The 24,820-nt window shown below is 48.6% G+C and overlaps 1 protein-coding gene across 1 annotated transcript in view; it reads right to left on the bottom strand.

Annotated features, from left to right (window-relative positions):
• Window positions 1–24,820, bottom strand: part of Wdfy4 (WDFY family member 4) — a 247,344-nt gene that overhangs the window by 62,593 nt on the left and 159,931 nt on the right. Inside the window, exons 43-47 of the mRNA XM_033761851.1 lie at window positions 22,485–22,651; window positions 12,572–12,720; window positions 7,530–7,650; window positions 4,977–5,062; window positions 3,043–3,105 (exon numbers count right to left, since the gene is read on the bottom strand). Coding sequence (XP_033617742.1) covers window positions 3,043–3,105; window positions 4,977–5,062; window positions 7,530–7,650; window positions 12,572–12,720; window positions 22,485–22,651 — 586 coding nt within the window. The remainder of the gene's footprint in view (window positions 1–3,042; window positions 3,106–4,976; window positions 5,063–7,529; window positions 7,651–12,571; window positions 12,721–22,484; window positions 22,652–24,820) is intronic.

The raw sequence follows: 24,820 nt of genomic DNA, 5'->3' as shown, positions 1-24,820 counted from the left end.
AGATAATGAAAAGATGAAAATAAAGTGTTTGTAGATGGGGAGGGGAGGAGGGGGTGAAGGGAGGGCAGGGGTAAGGGGAAAAAATGAGAATCAAGACTTGTCATGTAGAGGTACAAGAGCCCAACAATGAATGTAACTGTACTGTATCCCTAAAATGTACCAATAAACTCAATTAAAGCTGAAAAAAAAAAAAAAAAAGAAAGAGAGCCTGGCTGCCTGAGGACCTCCTGAGCCCAGAGACCCTGCCAAGCCTGCAGCAGGACCTCAGTGGGCCCCAGGTATGCATGGTGACAAATCCCTCTCCATACCACTTAGTATAAGGGGCCACTACCTGCACTGAAGCAACATTGAAATCCCCACAAAAGACAGCAATGCTCTCACAGAAGCTATATGAGGTCCCCAGGACTATGGTCAACCCATGTGTGTGCACTTAGGGCCACTGAACAACCAAGCTGTGTTCCATGCTGCAGGCAAACAGCTGCCCCATGATTAGGAACCCTCTTGACCTAGGCCTCTGCTGGGGTCCTGGCCTGTTCTGGGCAGCTAACCAGCTAATGCCTTCTGACAGCCACTGTGACTCCTGGGCTGCCACGTTCAATGGTCAGGTCCTAGCTCTTCTCCACCTAGGCTTACCCATACCGGGCCATTCCCATCCTGAAGCCTGGTTCCCAAGGCATCTTGTACACCCACCCATTTGTCCCTTCCCTATGTGCTGCCTCCTCAGGCTGTTGTCTCTAGAGCACAGCCCATGACCTCTTTTTCATGTGCATGCTGCTGTTCACCCTCAGGGCTTTAAGCACTATTCCAAATTTACATCTGCCTAGATTCTCTTTGCACTGCAAGGTCACACGCTCATCCCCCACCTGGATGTGTGATGGGCTCCCCAGGGTGACAGGTCCAAACTGTCCTCCTAAGATTCAACCCAGCTCAAAGCAGCTCTTTCTGGTCACCCCATTTCATTTTCCAGCTGCTCAAGGCTAAATCCCTGGTCTTATCCTCAAGTCCTCTCTCTCTCACACACACCCACACTAGCTATCAAAGCCCATCAAATGTGACTTCAAAACACATTCAGCACCTGACCATCCATAGCATCTTTGTTGCTAACTCTCCAATAGAGGCCACCATCATCTGTCACCTTATCACCACAATGGCTCTGAATCAGTATCTGGCTTTGCCCTTGACCTGCTAAGATCCATTCATTTTTTTATTAGTGTATGTTTTAAATACAGAATACTGATGTTCATTTTGAGAAATTTGCACATGCACACAACATACATTGATCTCCTTTCCACATTCACAACCATTTCTCCAAGGATCTACTTTATAAAAATGTTGTGTTCTATTTTATTTTGAGACAGGATGTCTCAATATAGTCCATGCTGGCCTTGAACTTGCAGTGATCCTCTTGCTTCAGTCTCCTGAGTGCTGAGATTACAAGCATGCACCACCACACCCAACTGGTCTACTGTGGGCACAGCAGCCAAGGTGATTCCTTTCAAATACAAGTCAGTTCACTGGATCCCTCCATTCAGAGCCCTTTCAGAGTTTCCCATTTACTCATGGTGAGGCAACACCATTACTGAGCCCTGAAAGACCCCTCCCCCTTGCTCCCTGTACCCCAAATTCTCCAGCCTCAGTCACACCAGCCAACCCCCACTTCTCCCCTGTTCTTCCTTCCATAAGAAATACTCTTTCCAGATTCCATGAAGAAATGGTCTCCTTGTATCATTCAAGTCTCAAGTCAAACACTGTTCCCTTGATGTAGGCGTTCCCCAACACCCAGGCTAGGGTCACAATGCCACCTCTCCCTGCTTTGTTTTCTACACTTATTGTCTAATGTGTTTTTTATTGCCCTTTCACTTATATTGCTTTATGGATGTTCTTGTCATGGGAATGTGAACTCAAAAAGGACAGGGGACTTGGGGCTCTTTCTTTTTCTTATTGCTTTGTTATACACCAGACACCACACATTACAAGCTGTCAGTAAATAATTCTGAATGAATTAGGGGACCCCATTCCATCCTCATGATAAATGTCCTGGGTATCATCCCTGGGCCCACCTCTGTTACTGTCCCATACACTCCTGGAGAAAATCACTCCCTTCTTCTTATTCTCATTCCTAACTAAAATAAAACACCTACTGATCTTGGATTGAGCTGCAGAAAACAGGATGACTGTGAAGGGGGCCCTAGTGAGGAACAGCAGGCCTCTCATGCCATGGGAAGACGCCCAGGTCATAATTCACAAATCACCACCCCTCATGCCACCACCATATACAGACTGAACAGCCCTTATCTAAATGCTAAGGGCCAGAAATGATCCAAGTCCAGATTACTTTAGCTTGTTAGATATTTGAACATATTAATGAGATCAAGATCTCTTGAGGATAGGACCCCAATTCTAACCAAGAAATACACTGGTCTGTTGAAAGTTACCAATGAGACCTATGTGGCCAAGTTTGGTGTCATTTTCTCTATACCTTACACACACACACACACACACACACACACAGCCTGCAGAGGGTTTTATGAGGTTTTTAGTTGGTTGGCCTTTTGACTGCAACCTGTCACACAAGATCACATGTGGAACTGTTCACTTTGTGGCATTATATAGTAGCAACACTGAAAAAGTTTCAGATTTGGGACTATTTCAGATTTTTCTGGCTAGAAATAATGTTTTATTAATTTGCTCTGAATACTAAGAAACTCTCAATATGGGAAGGATGGACTTCAGCTGGCCACCCAAATACCCCCACATGAGTGTCTAGTCCCATGGGCTGTGTTGAGATTGGCACCTCATTGGGCAACCGGCCCACCACCACTTGCCACTCAGGTCGAAGAAAGCCACAGGGCTTGTGGGGCTTTGGATCCATTCACAGGGGTGTGACGGGATTTCAGGAGCACCTCCAAAGATATATGAGACAGGGATAAACAGATGAGAAAATGTGCATGCTATTTGCACAGCTCCAGAGTAGGACTAGACAAAAGAAGACAATTAAAGTAATACAGCCCTGGTTCCTGAGAGCTGGCGACCCCGTGTTACCTGAGATTGAGGGGGTCCTCTGAGGTGCCTTTTCCCTTCAACCTGGGCTGGAAAGAGCAGAAGCTAAACAAAAAGAAAGGCATAATCAGCAGAGCCCACCACCTCTCTCTACCTGCAGAGACATCTCCAGAGCCAGGCAAGAACTTGGCCCATCCCGTTCCTCCATGGCCTATGGCCCACTGTGCCCTGAGGCCATGAATGCCAGGGCCAGTGTCCCCCTGGGAAATCCCCTCAGCACCTGGTGCAGCACACATTCCAGCTTCAATGGCAGCAATGACAGTAATAAAATAGTCATCACTAAGGTAATACCTTTGAGGAACCTCCTCTAGGCTACGCACTTGAAATTTCCAGGGTCGGTTTTGACAACCACTGCTATACATTCCAGTGTATCCCCCTGGGACAAATGCCATCATGCTTTAAGGCTCTTGGAGCAGAGCAGCTCCAGGGCATAAAGTTTATATTAGGCCTCATGCATGGCCTGAACTATGGGCTAATGTTTAGCCTGAAATGTTCTCCAAAGGTTCATGTGTTAAAGGTTTGAGACTGGGGGTGGCACTATTGAAAGGGGTGGCAGTGTTGAGAGATGAGGCTTGCAAGGGGTGGTCCCAAGGTCCTTGGCATGCCCTCAAAGGGGACTGTGGGATCCCAGCCTCCTTTTGCTGTCTTTTGCTTCCCCACCAAGAGGTTAACAGCTTTGCCACCTCCTGCTGCCATGATGAGCACCTCACCACAGGCCCAAACCAATGGAGCCAACAGAGTGATGGTGGATGAGACTCTCCACCATTGTGAGCCCAAATAAATCCTGCTTTATGAGCTGATTATCTCAAGCGATTTAATTATAACAATAGAGAACTGTCCAACACTTAGGGATTTGTAAGACTTCTAGATTAAATGTGAAAAACTACGTTTTATAGCCAGCAACCAGAGTAGGAAATGGATTGAGGACAGCACTACACGTTTGTTGTTCAATTTGGATGGAAATGGACCTCAAAGGCCTTTTCAGAAGGAAACTAACAGTAGCCTTGGAGGAGTTTCACTGAAAGTCTCACTGAGTTGAAGAAGGTGGGCCAGGGCCAGTAGATACCCCTCTGCCACCACTATGGGAGTTGTTTCTCTGCACTCTGGTCCTGTTCCCTAGATGCAGCAGCTGTTCCTAGAGCCACTTACTAGTCAGGGCTACCAGCAAGACAAAGCTAGAAGATTTTCTGAGCACAAAATATGGCTCCCAGACAATGAGAGTCACATCTCTCCTCTAAATGTCCAGCCTAGAGTGGAGCATAACATGACTATGTCTGTTACCCCAGCCTCTTTTTCTCTGCCTTTCCAGATTCTTGATGAATCTATTTATCTATAACTTTAACAATAATAAAAAACACTCGAGTGCTAAGAATTTAGACAAGGATTGACTCATCTCATTCACAGAAAGGAGGCGATGAGTTGAATGAAAGGGTGGCCTCTCTTTTTAAGAAGAAAGATGTTCCATAAACAGTGGGAAACCAGTTGTTTGGAGTTCTTTCCAAAGAAATATCAAGATGGAGCCACTAAAATTGGCAATTAGGATAAAAAAGGCAGAAGCAAAAAATATTTTTCTTGGAAAATTGGAAATATCTTTAGAACATTCTACCCTGAACGGCCGGTTTCTGAAAGAGGTTCTATCTGCAGGAATTTTCTTCTTCAGTCACTGTCATCCAAAGCCACTCAGCTGTGGAGATGGAGGACTTTCATGGGGAAGGGGCTTCTCTATCTTCTGTCTGTGCCTGTTCCAGCATTCACTTGTGCTGTACATTGGGAAACTCTTCCTAGTGCTCAACCCAAGTTCTGCTTGCTTCGGAGGGTTGAGAAGAGTTTTCCTGAAAACAGAGCTGAACACACTCTGCATTTGCAGTCTGGGTTCAGGATCCGTTTCCCACAAAGCAAGATTTTCAGTCTTTTACCTTTTGAAGGCTTTACTCCGATCACTGTTGTAGAAGACAAGAAACTTGGAATATCCATTTTGGAAAAAGATCTCCATGGCGATGTCCTATAAAGAGAAACTTCTTTTATTATCCTTTACATTCTCTAGAATAGACTCGTCCTAGATGACCAAGCTGCTGCCCGTGGTTGTGTGAGTCTCTGAAGCAAGTGGTGCCTGCTGCATTCCCAGGAGAATGGAGGACTTGGTGGTAGGAGAGTAGGGGTCACAGAGAGCTGGGTGGGCAGAGGGCCTGGCCACAGCCATGAGCTCTTTTGGCTGCAGCAGGAAGTGAAAGTTCCATTCCACTGGCAGGATGAGTGAGAAGCAGACAGAGAACATGGTCATTGGGCCCTCAAGACACATTCACTTGCATGGGCTGGGTTTCCTGAGGCAGAGGTCACCTCACCAGAAAGACCAAGATATCAGGGTGGGGGGAAACTCCCAACCTGAGCCTCGACATGTGCTCCTCTGTAGACCTAAGAGGTAAAGGAACTTCATCCCACACCAAAGTAACTGTAGTGGTGCTGTTACTAAGGATGTGCTGCTAACACCTAAATAAAACCTACACATCTGTTTTCCTTTGTGTTTTCTTTCCTTCCTCCTTCTCTCTCTCTCTCTCTCTCTCTCTCTCTCTCTCTCTCTCTCTCTCTCCCTCCTCTCTCTTCCAAGTTATGTAGATAACAGACTTGGAATAAGAGAGTGAATCTATCCTGGACTCCACCTCAGGAATGGGATGGTATCAGCGAGAGACAATTCCTAGGGAATGGGGTGAGGGAGGGGTGGTCTCAGACACAGTGGACAGAGGGCTAGGGTAAAGGTCTGACTCAGAGCTGGGTTCTCTCCCAGTCTCGGCCATGTCCTGTTTCTTCCTAGCAGGAAGTGAGTTCCCAAGTCTAGTCCATAAGAGAAGTGAGGCATTTATGATGATATGTACACCCCTCTTTGGGGTACATGGGAGAGGCTTGGTTTTCCTCTCAGAAATGTGTGCAAAGCTACACATGAAGGAGAATCTTGGCCCAGCAACCTGGAACATCAGGCTCTGACTTCTCCTGGGAGAACTCAGGGCTGCACAATCAGTGGCTTTGCTCTCAATAGCCCTTGTTGCCCATGGCAGTGTGTGGGAGCCTCACACTCTGGGGCCCAGCACTGTCAGGAGAATGAGGAATCTGGAAATGATCAACAAAAAGAAACTCACTCACTAAACTCATCTGCTATTCTGTATATCGAGAAAGGAAGACAAAGAAACACAAAAGAAAATTGTCTATGAATAGCTAATATGTGCCCCAAGGCCCACAGTGCTCTTTGCATAAAGAGGAAAGGCCTCCCTTGCCCCGGAGGGCAAGGAGCAGAAGAGGCACCCAAAGAAAGAAGGAAGCCAGTCCAAGGCACCCTGCCCAGAGCCTTCCTGGCCTGCAGAGCTCCCTTTCCCTGCAGCACCTCCTCCCAAGGGATCTTGGAACCCCAACAAAATGAGCAGCCATAAGGAAAGAACAGAGCTGGAGCAGCTGGCTGAGCCCTGTTCAACAGGCCAGCTAGAACTTTCCAGAATTAACTTTCCTGAAAGGCTTCCTGAGCTTCAGTTTCAGAGAATAACCCAGAGGGACCTGCAAGAGCCTGCCCTGATGCACACACCCAGCACGTTTACATGTGAGAGGCGCCCTTGCAAGGTTGATCAGAAACTAATGGTGTGGTGTCCCTTGCTGGCCTCTGGAAAGAACCAAGTGGCACAGGTGAGCACCACGTCCTGGCCCTGCCCTTCTCCCGAGTCTTCCTCATCTCCTCTTGCTCTGCCACCCCACAGGAAGCATGGGGACAGGGACACAGCTTTGTTCTCTCTCCCAAGTGCTGCTTAAACAAGAAGCTGCATCCTCTGAGGACATGGGGCCCAGAGTTCCTCCTCTGCTCTGCAGCATCTGGCTGAGTTGCGGTACAGAACTCACTACCTACTCTTCCTCTGATGGGAGCCGCCTGCTCTGGGTGGCACCTGGGGAAGCCAATGAAGGCTGTGGGGAGCTCCAGTAAACTTCACTGGGAGGGGACAGTTAGCAGGACCCCAAACCACATGGCCTAGGAAGTGATGGGAAACCTGAAGCCAGGTGAGCTCTATGGAGACAGGACAAGGCCTTTGGAAAGGGGAGTGCACACCACATGGAACAAGCAGGGCGCCAGGGTGGATGCTCCGCCCTCAGCTCTCTGGCAAAAAAATGGACCTGGCCTCCCTCTGTTTCCAAGTCTCCCAGGCTGCCCTAGGATGTGTCAAGAAGGAAACAACACAGAAACTGACTCTGAATTAACACATGGAGGGAAGGAACAACCTCACAGGCATGGCTGGGACTGGACAGGATGCAAAGTGAGCCAGAACACCCATCCTCCTGGGACCAACACAACCAGGGACCCCACATGTTCTTCCCAAGGCCTCTTCTGTGCATGGGCTCCAAGCAGAGGTGTGTCCTTGGATGTGGGGCTGAACCACGTCTCATCACAAAAAGGCCCTCCCACCTGCCCCACATAGGTATCTCAGAGCCCAGCATACCTGCAGCAGGAAGCGTGCCTGCTGGAGCTCCCTGAGATCTCCGTAGCTGTGGCGCTGGCACAAGTAATGGTCGGAGGACCTGTCTTTGCTGCACATGTTGAAAATGAAGGGATCGCTGATGCTGAAAGAAAGAGACGGGTCTTAGCACAGTCGCTCATATGTCAAACTTCTTATACTTCCTGTTTCCACAGCCCCATCTGAGTTTGGGGGGCACACTGAAGGAAAGCTGTGGGCTTGCCAACTGGCGTGCCAGTCCCCATGATGAGACCAGCACTTTCTGAGTGCTTGCTCAAATTTACCTGACACCAAGGATTTAGACACATGGAGATTTGCTCTTCCCCAAGGAGTAGGTGGGGACCAATCTGAGGGGACAGGTCCATGTAATACTGGGTACAGGGATGTGTGAGTCAGTGTTAAACCAGGCAACCCTCAGTACCCTGGGCCTTTCCCAACCCCAAGTCTCCGGCAGCCCTGAGAGCTTTCAGGTGGACTGTCCTGAGTTGTTGGATGTTCCCAGCCTGGGATAAAGAGGTCCCCTGGATTCTGCAGACATTGCTTGATCACTCAGCAAAAACATGTCAGAAAACCAGAGTTTTCTTTCTTACTGAGAGAACAGGTAGGGAAACATTCTTCAAGTCCTCAAGCCAGGCCTCAGAAAGCAAGCTGCAAGCTTGGGGAATAGGCCAGGGGTTCTCTCAAAGGCAGAGTAAGGACATGGGTGTGACCTGAGCCCACCCTTCTGCATGAAGGAGGGGTCTATGGGCCAGAGATAAGATTCCTTGATAGTGACATGAGGGTGTTGGACAGCTTGTCCCAAAGGATTGCAGGGTGACCCCACCTCCTTGGGAAGTAGAAGGGGTTGGAAAAATCATGAGTTTGTCTGCATGCTTGTTCCAAAGAGAACATTCTGGCACTTGAGTCACCTGACTACTTTGAGGATGAAGAATCCTGGACTTATGAACCTGGCTAAAGGTCATGGATGGGCACACAGAGCCGGGGTCATTGTGTCCCACCGCACAGCTAAACTTAGGCGATGTGGTCTCAGGACTTTTGTGGCCCCATTTCAGAGCCAAACCTTCTGCTCAGAGCCACATCTAATTACATAGTGAAACTTTGGCTCTGGATGCTGTAACACATACCTGCCCCGCCCACTATTGACATCTCTGCTGAGTCTAAGCTGAGCTTCCCCTTGAGCTTCTCTGGATCCCAAGGACCACATTCACGTCTCCTTCTATACTTGGCTTAGTCAATGGCATTTCAGGAAGGCCTGGTGGAAGGGCAATCAGGAGCTCTCTGTGTTCCCATGGGTCCTGCCTGTGGAAGCCATAGCAACTCCCCCACCTTAGCTGCACATGTGTTTGCCTTCTCTCCCACAGGCTATGTTGCAGACCAGGCTTTGCTCAAGGCTCACTGTTCCTCTTCTTCCCCTGAGCTCTGTGCATGTTTTCTTGGTCACATCCTCGTCCTTTTTTTTATTTGATCCTCAGAATGAACCTACTGAAAGTGTGTGAGTACTAGTCCCAAACCAAGAATCAGGCAACAGCATTCCAGAGAGATGAGACTCTCCAAGATCACATGGTTATGGAGAAATGGAACTTGGATTAAAACAACTGCCCCTCACTCTGAAAGCCAAGCTTTCAGACATCTTCTCTGTGTGGGGTTACATTTTTATGGAGCTCTTCTCACTAGCTTCCTCCTTCACTATGTGCTGTGCTCCTGATTCTGCCACCCAGCCCTTTGAAGTACTAAAGGCAAGAGGAGGAATATTGTGGAATACCACCAGGGGCCATTTACAATCCTCCTGCTTATAGGAGCTGTGTGACAATGTAGGACAGAAGCATTAGGACAGGACCCTATACTCAGAAAAGCCAAATCCTGTACATTATTGAGTTCACCACTGAGTCCAAGCTGAGGTCTGTCTTATGTAGCATGATTCACAGCTGTGACTGGATGTCTTGGCCTCCATGTTCTACACAATAAACCAGAACCTAAGCACTTAAGGTGGACTAACAGGAAGGGACAGCAGAACCATGTCCTTCTTCAGGGAAGGCCTGCTGTCATGACCCACAGGCTACTATTCAAGGTTCCCCCTCCCAACAGCTATCATGACATAAGAAAACTGTCTAGGTCAGGTCATAGTATAACTCTTAATGTTCTTATTAGGGAGAGTCACAGTCAGCTGAATGATAGTCATGATGTTGGTTGATCTGGTCTTTGACAACAGAAGTGGATTTCAGAATAAAACTTACTTTGATTCACCCCCATTAGAAATTATTCAGTTATTGCCAGAATTATACTTGAAATTTACGCCTGAAATCATATACTAAATTGAAAACTCTTCTGCAGACTCAGACCATGTCTGACTCATCTGTTTGTGGAGTCTACCATCATGTCTAACCCAAGTTAGATTTTCAATAAAGAGAGAAATACTGCCTTATAGCTGCTCAGTGATGTAGAGGAAGAATCTTGTTTTCATCCCCTACTACTAGGGTCCAGTTGGATAGTCTGGGGTCTCACCAAGTCAGTCAAATGCCAAATGTAAGCCTGACTGCCATTGGTACAGGTAGGACTGCATTCCGCAGAAGAATTACGTTTAAGTCAGAATATGACTTTATTTGGAAATGGTTATTTATGGAAGTCATCAGTTAGATGAAGTCATCAGGGTAGGATCTAATTGAATATAATTGGTGTTGGCATAAAAGGGGGGAAATTTGGCCAAAGAGACACATGGAGGGAAGATGGCATGAAGATGTAGGGAGCAGATGGCCACGTGACATGAGCTACAAGGAACCACCAAGGATGGCCATATGGGGCAGAAGCTGGAAGGGGCAAGGAAGGATCCTCTCCTCCTCAAGTAGTCAAGGTGCCCCATCCATGCCTTGGTTCCACACTTTTAGCTTCTAGGATTTGAAACAATGCACTGCCACTTTTTAGAGCCACCCAGTTTTGGATATCCCTAGGTAACTGGTGCAGCAACTCAACTTTCAGCCAAGATGGAAACCCTTCTGTGAGTAAGAGCTAACCTTCTCAAGGGATTCTTAGTTTCTTAGGAAAGTTCCAAAGTACACAGATCCAGTCACCAATATGAAACATGGCGTGTTCTTGAGCTTTATTTGGAGTGTTTTTATGGTACTGCAGGGGGTTCTTTCAACGTCTAGCACTCAGCCGTACTCTACTGGATGGCAGTCTTTTAGAGAAGCTTTTCAGGCTTGACTGGGCTTTATTTTTAACAGGCTTATTTATGTATCTTCCTTGGTCTCCATGGTCAAAATAAGACTTAATCCCCATTGATCTGACATGATCTACGAGCCTGTCTCTGAGAACTGCATCTCTAGGAGTACAGGAGTTTCTCAGTGCTGCAGACAAGACCCTAGAGAGAGAGAGATCGCTGTCTGATTAACAAGCACTTCTCCCAGGCATGGTAACTAAAATCACCCTCGCAGTTCCCCCATGAGACTCCAGGTTAGTAATTTGTTCTCACTCTGCTCCTACTTGCATTTTAGAAAAGTATACCTCCAGACAGGAGAGGTCTTTCCTGTCATTGCAAATCAAGTGCATGTATATGACCTGATAACTGGGCTTCCTATTAAAAATGCAGAGTCAATTTGATCAGGATTGGATGAACCTCACAAACACAACTTACTTTAATCAATAAGATCTTGTCTAACACCAACTCACTTTACTCCCAAGGTTACATAAGGCATCAAAGGGCATGCCACGCAGATGGCAGAGAAAGTAGCACCCACCAGCTCCCAGAAAGGCAAGTCTGTGGCCCTGAATAAGATGGGATTAACGTGCCAAGGATTAATTATGCTCCTCCTGTATTAGAAAAGCAAAGAAGACTTGAAGCAATTGGTAGATGTATGGTATGAATAAAAGATGGAAATTATCAAAGAAAAAATGCCAAGCATTATACAGCAAATGTAAACACAAGAGGGTCAGCCGCTGTCTATCACATTCTTTCAGCTACTCCCTGACTTAGGTTGGAAATCCTGTGACAACTGGGAGGTAAACTTCTTACTTATTGGCAGGTCAAGTCTCCCAGTCCTCTGTCAATAGCTTAAAATAGTGGTTCTCAAAGTGTGGTCCTAAGTCAGAGTAGAATCAGCCTGAGGCAGAAACTTGGTAAATCTTAGATCCTACTCAGATCTACTGGACTAGAAACTAGGAAGGGGCCAGGCACAAAGTCTGTTCTAACAAGGACTCCTGTTGAGGCTGATGAAGCTAGTTTGAGAGCTGTCAGGCTAAGAGGCCATCCAGTCATCAGTGGCACCTCAGCTAACTATAGCAGGCAAAGCTGTCTATACATGAAGAAATCTTCAACCAAATGTCTTCAAAAGCAATGATCACCTGATAACCCACAACCTGACAAATGGACTTTTGAAAAAGCAGCAAACATGGTCAATCTGATTTTGAATGGTTGTACTTTAGAAACACAAGATCACTGATCAATAAAACCTGGTTGAACCCAAATAGACCAAACACAAAGAGACAGAGAACCTTTAGATTTCCTACCTAAAATGTCCAATATTAGTTAGTATAAAAATGACTCAAAATTTTTATCCAAACTCACCCACCCTTCAAGACCTAACCTTCACCACTTCCTCTAGTAGTCCTCCCTCACCTGCAGTCCCACAGCTCTCTGCAAGTACACACCATGAAGAGTTCCCCAGAATGTGCATCTGGTCCTATGCCAACAGTGAGTTCCAAGTCCTACCAAAAGAACTGTGCTGCCGATGGCACTCATACCTCTGCCTGATGGCAGTGCCTGTTCCCTTAATAGAATGGACATTAGTAAGCCCTTGTATGCATAAGCCGAAGTGACTGAATTCAAACACCCAAATAACCTGGGGAGAAAGCACTATGGACTATGCCCTGGGTTCCAGACTAGGAGAGACATAATGAGCTGCCTTGTCATTATCCAGGCCAGACCTCAGCTCTTCATCTTGTATCCAGGCCCAGACTGAAGCCCACAGTTAGAACCACATGGAGAAGAGAAGAGGGGCTCCAGACAGATCCACTGGGGCGTGTTGAAAACTCACTTGGATAAGCAGTGGCGGGTGCAGTAGATGTCACCTGTGGGAGACAGAGTGAAGTTCTCACAGAGGTAGAAGTGCTGGTGGCCAAAGAGCAGGATGCCTTCCGAGACCAGGTGGCCTTGCACAATCACCAGGGAGAACTTCTGTGTCACCTGGATGGAGAGAGCACTGGAGTTAGGCTGTGTGCCAGTAAAGCATGTCCACGGGTCTCAGGAAGGGTGGGAGACAGTGACCTGTCACCACTGTGCACCTGGGGGGAGAGCAGTGCCTTGTGAGAAAGACAGCCTATGCCACAATTCACAGCCTGGGTGGCTCTTGTACTCCCAAAGTCCTGTGCAGTTGTTCATCTTCCCAAGGACACCTCCACCGCCATGGAGACACATGGGTGGTGTTTGCTGCTATTACACATGCCCAGGTCCTTCCTCACTTTAAGCCTTTCCATGGCAAAGCAAAGCATTCTACAGCTGGTAGGGAGGAAAGTTTGTCAGACCTGTGCATGGTGTTCTCAGTGACAGAGAAGAAGGAGCTTGTCCAGTGACCTGATGCTGAGCCAGGCAGGACTAGAATCTAGGTGCTCAAGGCCGTACCACTGTCTCTGCAAGGCCAAGGCAACCATGTGTGGAAGATGCTCCTGTCCCTCCAGATCCTGCCTCTCAGGACAATACATGTCCCCCAGATAAGGAAATGTCCACAGCTTCCTGGAGCTGCCTCAGCTGCAGAGATCACAACCAAGATCACAACCCATCCCGGGGACAGTCAGCACCCAACCCTGGTCACTGGGGGAGAGGAGGGTGGCTCAGCCCTGCACCCACACTTGGGACCACTCTGGAGAAACCTCCCAGGCCTCGAGCTGTGTCAGGGTCATGTCTCTTTCTTCCCCACCAGTCCATCCCTGCAGCTCTAATTCCTGACAAACGCTCTGTAACAACCAAGATCACAACCCATCCCGGGGACAGTCAGCACCCAACCCTGGTCACTGGGGGAGAGGAGGGTGGCTCAGCCCTGCACCCACACTTGGGACCACTCTGGAGAAACCTCCCAGGCCTCGAGCTGTGTCAGGGTCATGTCTCTTTCTTCCCCACCAGTCCATCCCTGCAGCTCTAATTCCTGACAAACGCTCTGTATATATATAAAAAAAAATATATATATATATATATATCTGGGTCATAGCTGTCCCTCTGGGAGCCTTCACTGTGACAGTGACCCACAGTCCTGAAGCCAAGACCACCACTGTCTCAGAGTGATTCTGTACCCACTTCAGCCACACAAAAGCAAAATTGATATTTTTGGAAGGAAAATCTCAGGAAGTTAGAATCTCACCAAAGGCTGGGCACAGTGGCATGTGCCCATATCCCAGCTACTTAGAAGGCAGCAAGATTGCTTGAAACTGGGAGTTTAAGACCAGCCTGGATTACAAAATGAGACTCCCCACCCAATCTTACCAAAGGTCATTCCCCCAGTGTTGCAGTTTGAATGTGGTTTTCCCCACCAAAACTCATGCTGAAGCTCAGTTCCCCCAAAGTGACAGTGTAGAGGTAGGAGACATTTGAGAGGTGGTGAGGCTTTATGGTGACACCTGTATGAGTCAAGTTCAGCTTCTTCAGCCAGATCTCCTGCTTCCTGTCCTCTTCCCCCATCATGTGAAGTTCTCTATGTTTACAGAAGCCAGACACTGGTGCCAGGCTACCTGGACTTCCAGCCGTCAGAATCAAAGAGGCCAAAATAAGCCTCTTAGGCCAAAATAACCCAGCATCAGGTCCTTTGTTATAGCAACACAAAACAGACTAAGACACCCAGTAAATGGCATGGCCTGCTGCAGGCCTCTGGCTCTTGGGGCCTCTCCTGAGTCCACTTTGTCAGAGAAGTTGATCCTCCAAGAACCTTCCAAGCCATAGCCCAGTGTAGAATCATTTATAACTTCCTCATTCATCCAGACATCTTTGTGACAGTTAGGGACTCAGCTCCCACTCCATCAGGACCCTAGGCAGGCTTTGGCGAGACAGGTAGACAAGAACTTTAAGATCTGGCTGGGGAGATGGGCAAAGGCTGCATATGCCAAGCAGCACACATCATAGAGTGTGCTGGGTGCTGAGAGAAGGAAGCAGGGTGACAGCGGCCATCAGAGAGGAAGATGAGGGATATCATTTCACCCAGACCCTGCCTGAAGGGTGGAGGTGGGCAGTGTGGAGAAGCCAGGAGGGGATCTTTCAGGCACAAGGGACCAGAGGAGCAGAAAGAGGTTGGGAAAATGGAGGCGAGGTTGGCAAGTAGGCAGCCCATCATGGGGACCTTAGCTATCTCCACAAGACCACTGACTTTTAGTCTGGTTGCAGTAGAAAACCACAGAAGTGTTCATTTTTAAAAGAAAATGCTGGTATTATGGGAAGTAGATGCAAAAAAAAACGGGGGGCATCAGAAAAGGAAGGAAAGTGCCTAGGCTGGTTGTAGTGGTGTATGCCTGTAATCCTAGCACTTGGCAGGCTGAGGCAGTAGGATTGCTGCAAGTTTGAGATCAGCCTGGGGTTGTATGGTGAGCTGCAGAGGACTGTAATATTGACTATGTCCAAAGCAGGCTGTAAAGAGTTAGCCCCACAATTGGCTTGTTTGTAGAAGTGGGTCTGGCTGAAGCCTATGTGCTGAGGTCAGAGTAGCTCACACCCAAACTCCACCTCTACAACTAAAACCTCCTGACTAGAAGGACAAATATATTACAACCATATATTTTGTCTCTTCTGCTCCTAATTTGAGAATGCTTTGTTTTATTTTTATGAGCCTTGTTTACAGAGGGCTGGGGACTTAGCTCAGTGGTTCCACTGCCTGCCTTGCAAGCACAAGGACCTGAGTTCGAGCTGCAGTACCAAAAATAAAAAAGTCCAAAGAAACTACTCGTAGATCACCTTTAACCCAATTGATTGCCAATAAAAGTCAGTTCCTGGGACTGTCCAGGGTCTTTGTAGATTGCCCAGCATTGGTTGCCCTGACACCCTGCTTTTTCTCTCCTAGTTCTCTTTTAGTGTATTTTTTCCTCAGTTCTGTGTCATGTACTGGGCAGGAGGATAACGGAACCTAACTACAGGGGTCTCTAGTATAAGGCCAGCCTGAACTAAGTAGCGAAACCCTGTAAGAGGGTGCTAAGGTCTGGAAATGGTCTGAATGTGTCCCCTGAGGATGTGTGTGTTGAAATTTCACCCCCACTGTGAGATATGGAGGGGGGGCACTTAATCCAGCCAAGGTGCTTTGAGGAGGAGCCTTTAGAAGGAGAGTGGGGTGAGGTAAAGTCAGCAGGTGGGATCGCTACAACTGAAGACTGCTAGCTTTAGTAAAAGGAGAGGGACTAGAAGACACGCTCTGTTTCTTATCTTGTGATGCCCTATGTCACCATGCGTATCCAAGCAAGAAGGCCATCACCAAATATGGGTCCCTGGCCCTTCAGACCCATAGACCCAAGTAACCTTCTTTTCTTGATAAAGTTACCCAGCTTCAGGTGTTTCATCATAGTGCCAGAAAGCAGACTAATGCAGAGGGTCATGAGAGGCTGTTTAACCTTTTTCTCTTGGACTTTTCACAGCTGCAACTCCAAGGGGACTCTGTCCTTGAGTATACACAGTGAAATGTGGCACAAGCCCTGGCTTCTGTACCTCCAGAACCTCTCTTGCCCTGGCTGCCCTTGAGAGGGATTGAACCACACCACAAGAAAAAGGTCTGCCGAGCACTGAGTTAATAGCTTAAAAATTGATTCTGCTAGAAAAGAAATGGCATCTTAAAAACTAGAGAACAAGGCTGAGTAAACTATTTCATGCACTTCTACTTGAATGAGCCCTGGGGGCTCCGTCTCTGCGATTACCCAGGACTAAGACATCCCTCACGCTGTAGGCTATCGATCACCTGCAGAAGAGTGGAACTTTTGCTTCCTAAGGAGAACTTTTAAAGATCAGCTGATGATGTATTATCGTTCTTGAAGGATGGATGACTAAGAAGGGAATGCACCTCGCTCTGTAGATGAAGATGAACAGGTGGTCAGGAGAGCAGAAAGGGCAAGACTGAAGACAGAGGGACAGCTGACCTCCGGGGCTGTGTTTGGCAGCTAACTCCACAGTCCCCCTGAAGCCAGGCCTCAGGGGCACATTGGGCAAGGACAAGGCCTTTGAAAAGAAAGCTTTGGTCTATTCATGTGTCATCTGTCCCACTTGCACAAATTCTGTCAACAAATGCTATCAGCTAAGCACATGGAGCAAGCACCTTCCACCCTTAGAGACCTTGGGGACAAGTTCCAGGACCCCCATGCCATTAAAACCCAGATGCCCAGGCCAGGGATTTAGCTCAGTGGTGCTGCCACTTGCCTCCAGAGTTTGATCCCCCTTAAAAAAAAAAAAAGCCAGATGCCCAAGTCCCTTACACAAAGTAGCACAGTGTCTGCATGAGACCTAGCACCTCATATATCCTCCCTCACTTGATACCATCTGAGATGACTAAAGGACCCAGTACAACGTCAATGCAATGCCAACAGTTGTTTTATCGTGTCATCTAGGGAATAGTGGCAATTAAAGCCTGTCAATGTTCAGTACAGAGATAATTTTTTTTAAAACTATTTTTGATCTGTAATCAATAGAATCTGTGGATGTGGAACCTGAACGTATGGGGAGCCCACTGCACCCTCATTTTTCAAAAGAGCAGAAATCATTGAGAAAAAGTTAAGTCCTTAAGGGCACAGGCTATACAGATCACATGCATGCTGCCTTCCCAAGAAGCCAGCATCTACTTTTGCTGCATTGATTGCCTTTAGAGGAGCACACAGTCACGATCAGAGCAGAGAATGTACATTAAAATAGGAAGGAGGTAGGGCTCAGATGCGCATATCAGTTTAGCAAATATGAGAGGAAATGTAGTGCGTAAGTGATCTTTGCAGGCTGAGACAAGGAGCGGGGATGCCCCCTGCCTGCCAGCAGATGCCACTTCCTTCAGTGAGGCTTCCCTGCAGGACGGTGGGGGGGGTACTGAAGGCAGATGTCCTTGACCTTGCCCACCTCCTCAGGCCTGATGTGGAGCATAGTGCAGCTCCCAAAGATGTTCAGCACATGAAGGATCTACTCATTGGCAACTGATTGAAATCAGAACACATTTCTGGCAGGCTATCTCTGAATACCACAAAACCTGGCCTCAAGGGTCTCAGACGGCTTCATAAAATTCACATTCCCAGGCTACATCCCTAGAAGTTTAGATTCCACAGGTGCAGAGTGGGCCCATAAGCTGCATTTTAATTCACCACCTTGATGCAGATGGTGTGAAGCCAGCGCATTCAGAATCAGAGCCGTTGGCACCAGAGGACCTAGAGAAGACTCGGGTCCATCAGACACAGGCACACAGCTCCAATCTCTTGTGTCCATTGTCCCTTCGTTCATTTAACAGAGGTGCCTTGTATCAGCTGTGCCCCACCATGGTAGACACAAAGGGAAGAGGACAGCCTTCAAGGTGTTTCTGTCCACTGGAGTTTTCAGGTACAGCATGACAGGGGAAGGACAGGGCTGTACAGAGGTAGGTGTCGCAGAATGAGGTGTGAGAGGTGGTATCCTAGAAGTGGTCCCAAGGAGGGGGCCCTCATGCCAGGACCAGGGGATGGCATTCCAAGGCATGAAGGCTTGCAACAGCTGGACATGCATGGAGGCCGCAGGCAGTTCTGGGCACCTAGAGTACAAGTCAGCTGTGTGCATGTACACATAGTGTGTGTGCACCTATGTGGGCTTGTATGTGTGTGAAGATGAGGAAGGCCAGTCCAGGCAAGTGCAGAGACAGCTCAGCAAAATTGCCTGGGAACCACAGAGTGTCTCAGAGGGACTGAGCAGAGACATCTGTGCAGCTAAGCCATGCACCAGACGAGACAGTTTGATGTGCAAGGCAGACATACTTCTTCCCCTTCCACAAGCAGAAAGTCTCAGCTGAAAGTGCCTGGGAGGAGCCTGTGGGAGGCACCACCCTCTGCTGCCCCAGGAGCAAACATCTTTCCCTGTGAGCTGCTCATTCCTACCAAGGCCGCATGCATTTTACATCGAGTCTGTATGGAAAAAAATAAAAATAAGTGTTTAAATTTTCATGCAATCAAAGAGACCAGGAGCCAAAACAGTTCTCACTGGAATTCTGACTCTGGACAGATCTGGAGGCTGCACGGAAGGTAAGAGGGACCATCCCCAACCATTCAGTGAATTGACACAGGCCCGCCATTAACATGCAGTCCATCAGCCACCCTCACAACAAGCAGAGCTGCTTGTGGAGAAAAGCATCATGGTTCTGGGAAACATCAATCAATGGTGTAAAGGTGACACAGATCTGAGTAATTATCGGTGCAGGTATTGCTGGACAGAGTGGAACTTGCTAATCATGTGGAGGAACCAGTCAAGCTGTGGCCACCCGGAGCTGCAGGGCTGCCTGATTCTCAAAGCCAGGAGAAGGCTCAGCAGGTATTTTGGGACATTGTGGAAGGAAGTCAGACCTGGGATCTTCCAGGGTAGGGGAGCAGGTGCTTCTGAGAAGCAGGCACTACCCTGGGCAGAAGGGCATGCTGTGCACCTGTCCTGGGTGTCTTCACCTGAAACCTAGGAAAGTGCATGGCCTGCAAGGACTTAGGGAGACATCTTAATTGTGGGAGATCCTGGCTGCCACCAATGCTTGCTGCCCAGTATCAGCACGGGTTAATGATGCCAGGCTGGGAATTTCTATGGGTCCTCTGTGTGCGCACATGCACACACACACACACACACACACACACACACACACTGCCCTAGTAAGCTCGCTGGATATTTGCTTCATTATGTTAGTGGTTCAAAGGTCAGTGTACACATACTTCCTTCTTCAGCCTCAAGTTCTTGTTCTTGCAAAAGAGCTATAATGGAGTAGGGATGAAGTGAGGCCCTCACAGAGAAGGGATGAGGCCACAGAGACCCACAGGCCAAAGCTGTGGTGGACCCGAATAAAGGAGGCATAGAGAGGGAGCTATCCAGGCCCTGGGGGCCTCACAGCTGGCCCCCTTACCTAGCACTCTGATCTCTAGAGAGGAACCTTCTTCTTGTGTTCCTAGGATTTAGGGATTCATGTGAGTTCTGGGGCCCTGCCTCCTCCCCTCTTCCCACCCCATGCTCTACATATAAGGATGTCCTTGGTTTCTTCCCACATTAGTCCAGGCCCCACCCTGGAAGCTTCCTTCCTCGTCCCAAACCCAGCATTTTGTGGTGGGTGCTTGAAGTTTGAGATGGGCCCCACTCCGGCACATCAGGTATCTCGGGGGCTCCACTCTGCCCCTCTGTCTCATCCTTCACCATGTGGGCCAGATGTGCAGACCGGGGCCTTCAGAGCAGCAGTTCTGTGCTAACACTCCCCATACTTACAGCTCCTTGCTGTTACGGTTTATATCTAGATGCCTCCTCAGAGCCTTACGCTCTCATAGGTGGGGCTTTGGGGAGGTGACTCGATCATGGGGGTGTGATACTCATCAGTGGATTAGTCTTCTGAGGAGCTTATAACTGAATGTGATGTTGGGAGGTGAAACCTGGTAGGAGAAGGTGGCCCCTGGTGGCAAGGGCTGGAAGAATCCATGTCCCTCCTCCTTCCTTGACCCTTCTCTGCTGCCTGCCATGAGCTGTTCCTCCTCCGTGATGCCCCTCTGCGATGTCACCCGTCTTGGAGCCAGCCAACTATGGACAGAAACCTCTACAAACTGTGAGCCAAAAACAACCTTTCCTCCTTTCACTCATGGGTATGGGATACTGTATCTCAGTGATGAGAAGGTAACCAAGCCACTTGCCTTGCAAAAGTATCCTTCATGGGCTCCCCAAAATCATCCCTCCCACTTCCTCAGGGTACATCTCTGGTCCCTGGAATCTGACTCTCAGGAGCATGGGGACATGGGACACAAAGCCACAGCAAGAACAGCAAGCATGAGCACTGACCACCCTCCTTGTGGGGCAAAGAGCCATGGGCAGGGACATACAACACCTCTCTGAGCTTCGACACAGCATAGGAGATGAAATGTGTGACCCAGCTTCGGAGACAAAGCAGTGAGGTTCAGCCTGTCATGAGGCTGTGAGCGGGGGAAGGGTGGGAAAGGGTGGGATCTTTTTTTTTTTTTTTTTTTTTTTTTTGTAGGGTTTTTTTTTTTTTTTTTTTTTTTTATGTGGATCGAACTTGGGACCTTGCACTTGCAAGGCAGGTGGTGGCACCACTGAGCTAAATCCCCAGCCAGCAGGGAAAGGGTAGGACCAGTCAGGGCCACCACCAGGCAGATACAACTCTGCCTGCAGCCCCCACAGTCTCTGCCTCACCTGCTCTCCAAGAAACAGGAGACCCTAGGGAAACTGAGTCAACACAACATATTCTGTCAGGTTCCCTGGGGCTGGCTTCCCCAGGAGATGTGGGAGCTGAGTGAAACTGAGCCACTCCCACTCCATCATACATACTCCAGTTTGCACACCTGGGACCCTTACCCACCTCTATGGAGCCCCCACACACCCTGAGCCAAGGAGGCCAAGACCAAAGCTTAAGTACAGACAGGTAGGAGGGGGAATAGCCCAGTCCTGGTTCTGCCTGGTCACAGGGCAGGAAGTCAGTCACTGTGGGCTCCTGACCCTCGTCCCTGACCCAGAGGGAAATGTATGTCAGTGGCTTGGGCAATCTACAAGAACAAGACTTTCAGGGGTATCTGTGGGGTGCAGGGGGCAGGGTGGGGCTCACTGGGCACCCTGATTGTAGACCCCAGCCTTGTCCTGGGGACTGTCACCCCAGGCTGTCTGCTGAGACTCTGTTGGAGAGGTGGAAAGAAAGAGGAATACCCTAAAGGTGACAGGTGGTGTTTCTGAGTTATCCTCAAGGACGCTTGTCCCTGGTCCTCCCATTAACCTGGGTACTGCTCTGCAGGGACATTACAGACAAAAGTAAGCTGCCCTTAAAATAAAGAGATGTGAAGCCAAGTATGGTGACACATGACTGTAATCCCAGCACTCTGGGAGGCTGAGGCAGGAGGATTGCAGCAGGCAGCTAAGGCAGCAGAGATCATGGGAACTTGAAGCCTGTGCAAGGAGGCTGGAGGAAGGGCCAAAAGGCAAATGACACTGGGTGGTGGCCTCTCCTGAGAACTGAAAACAGGATGCTGGGTGACAACAGCAGGGACAGAGCCTCAAACACACAGGTGCACAGACTTGCACCCTGCAGCAGCTCAGTGAGCTTGGACAGGATTGGTTCTCAGAGCACTGTCTCCCCAGGAAGAGAATCACTGCCTGCATAAATAATGCTGGGACACAGGCAAAGAAAGGTTTTCAGGGGAAAAACATGGATCTTTTGGCTGTTGTTTCAACTGCCTGGGTGTTCAGGAAACACTTGTTCACCTGGTTGAATGTGTGAGGACCTCCACACATCCCAACTGTTAGGTGTCATGAAGAAACATACACACACTTGTGTGTATATGCATGTGTGCATGCCTGTTACAGATGTATCTTACCATCCAGTTTTAAAATTGCATGCAGGACACATGTGATGTCCATAACCAGAGCAAAACGAGCTCAATTGTAACACATCCTGGTCACCAGCATCCAGCTAAGAGAATCAACAGCAGCAACCTGTGGGCTGGGCACTGTGGTCTGGCACCCACGTGGTCAAGGGCATGATGGCCAGGTGCCAAGGGACCTGCATGTGTGCCCTACGTCTGGAAGATTTGGGTTGTGCGGGTGTCAGAAGGTGGCACTCACACATGCCTGTGCCCTTGACAGTCACCCAAGTGTGACAGCAGGCAGGCGCCTGTGGCTGCTCTCACCCAGCTCTTGGAAAGCGCTAGCCCCAGCTCGAGGTCCTCCAGGTGTCTGCAGGACACTGGCCTGCACACCCATGGATTTCTTCTGCATGACAGTCTACAGAGGTGACTGGTGGTACACATTACCTTTTCTCCATCCAGGAGCTCCTGAAGGATGACCTGTCTTTCCCGACACAGTTCCAAGAAGTCTTCCGCATGTAGACTCTCATACAGGGCTGGGAAGAAGGTGAGCTGGGTGCAGTCCAGCGCCACCTCATCCACATTGCACTCAGGGTCCTTTGGTGCCAGCTCACCTGCAGCAGCATCAAGGGATGTGTCACAGGGGAGGGTGTGTGGCGTGCCCCTGTGTCACTAAAAGGACTGCAAGGCCCAGAAGCAGAGTGAGCAATGTGGACTGCTCAGTGTGCCCTTCCTGCTTCGGGAAAGGGACACCTTTCCTGGCCTGACCCTGTGGCACAGTCGTCAACACGCCTTCACTGTCACCTCCCCAGAAGGTCTGGTGTCACCAGGACAACCTTCCAAAGATCACCCCCTCATTAACCAGTTGTATCTCAAGGCTTCGCTGGGAGTTGCTTCTTCTGGTCCAAGTTTGTTCACTCTTTGAACACTTCTGTTGATATTTTCTAACACCTAATATCTTCTGAAGTAAAAACTCAGAAAAGCCATAATGTGGTGAGAAATGAAGCAGACACTACCCACATCCAGAGTGCAGACAGTAACTGCCCCATTCAGCAAGCAACTTCTCTATGCTGAACGTATCTGATGATTTACGTCCCTTCAGAACTGCTAAGGGGTGAGCACTATTTCACCCCTCTCATCAAAGAGGGAAAACTGAAAAGAGGCTTCTTACTTTTCACAAGATTTTATGTTAGCTGAAACTACAGGCAGAACCTGAACCAAGTCCTCCTGGGCCCCAAGTTTGCATCTTTGCCCCTAGGCTGCTGGCTTCCATGCCCACAGTATAGCTGGTCTACTCCCAGGACCTTTCCTGTGTTCATCTGTGCGTGCACATACATGCACACAGGATTGTACTATGATGAGAAAAATATTGTGTATTCAGTCTTTCTTTGCTAGTCTTTTCCATTCAAGATTATAGCACGAGCACCATGCCATCCCATTCCAAGTTTGTTGAACAATTTAGATGCCGGTGAGGTATTCTGTTATGTGGCTGGTTCATAACCAGTTAACTCATCTGGTTTTTAAAGGTGTGGATGGTTTTGCTGTCTCTAGTTCCTCAATGTACTGTACTGCAATCACTCAGGTATGTGCCTCGATTTATTTCCCAAAGGCAGGGATATTTGGGTCCAAGCCAGGCATGTAACTACCTAGCTCTCTGGATCCCGATTCTTCTCTTCCCACATGTCCTGAGTGTCACCCACCTGAAGTAGGCGCACACCTACCATGACTGCAAAGCCCTGTCTTTGTGGCTAGATGCCCAGTTCTCTGAGCACCTCCCCAAGCAACTGCAAAGCTGGATAGGAGAGTGTCTTCTGCTCACGTGGCAGCCTTCAGAGGCTCTATCCACTTGGGTAGGGGACCTGGAAGCACAGTGGAGAACCACAGCCCTCCTCTCTCCTGCTGCACTCCCCACTTGGGATCCTTGCAGGAAACACCAGGGAGGTCAGGGACCGATGGAGGAAGCCGCCCACAGCCACAGTCCACAGAGCATGAGCACAACTCTCTCCAGTCCCCCTCCGAGTGCTCTCGGAGGGGATCAGAGCCCACAACTCTCACTTGTTCTCCTGTCACTGTGCCAGGTCAGGCAAAGGGCACAGCACAAGGCAGCCTTTCCTCAGGCTGCACAGGAGTCACGCTTCAGTCTCACAAGTTAATGTCACGGGTGGAGGAGAGGACCCCCACCACAGCCAAACTCATAGACTCACAGACCAGGAGCACCGGAGCCAAAGGCAGACTCCTTGGTGAAAACAGGAAATTTGAAGTGGCATGCGCATGTGTGCATGTGTGTGTGCAGGTGTGTTTGAACACATTCGTCACAACATGACCTCTGAAAGTAAACTCTGCACTTTCTACAAATCAGCACAAGCAATTCCTCCATGAGGGTGACACAAAGAGGAAGCATTCACGTTCAAAATGACCCCAAGCATTTTCTTAAAGTGTAGGAAATAACTGCTGACTCTGACATCTGTCCTTTACGTCCTTGGGAAGTCCAGTGTAAAAAGAATTAACAATCTGTGCTATCCATTTGCATTCTAGGACATGTTATTATTTTCTTCTATGTGTTTTTGTCACTTACTGAACATGTACTTGGATCTTTCAGGGACACTTTTAAGGTCTCCCTGGTATAGGAAACTGGTGAGACAATTTCTCCATTAAAATGTGTATTATTCCAAACTCAGTCCCAAATCCCTGTGCTAACAGTGTGTGTAGACCTGGGACAGGCTCCTCTTTAGTCTGGCAACAAAGTAAGGAAAGTCTTAGTGCTTCTTAGTCTATCTTTACAG

Source organism: Fukomys damarensis, unplaced genomic scaffold (genome assembly GCF_012274545.1).
Source record: "Fukomys damarensis isolate Sample0158 unplaced genomic scaffold, DMR_v1.0_HiC HiC_scaffold_1, whole genome shotgun sequence".
Classification (NCBI taxonomy): Eukaryota; Metazoa; Chordata; class Mammalia; order Rodentia; family Bathyergidae; genus Fukomys; species Fukomys damarensis.
This window is presented reverse-complemented; position numbering and strand designations above follow the sequence as displayed.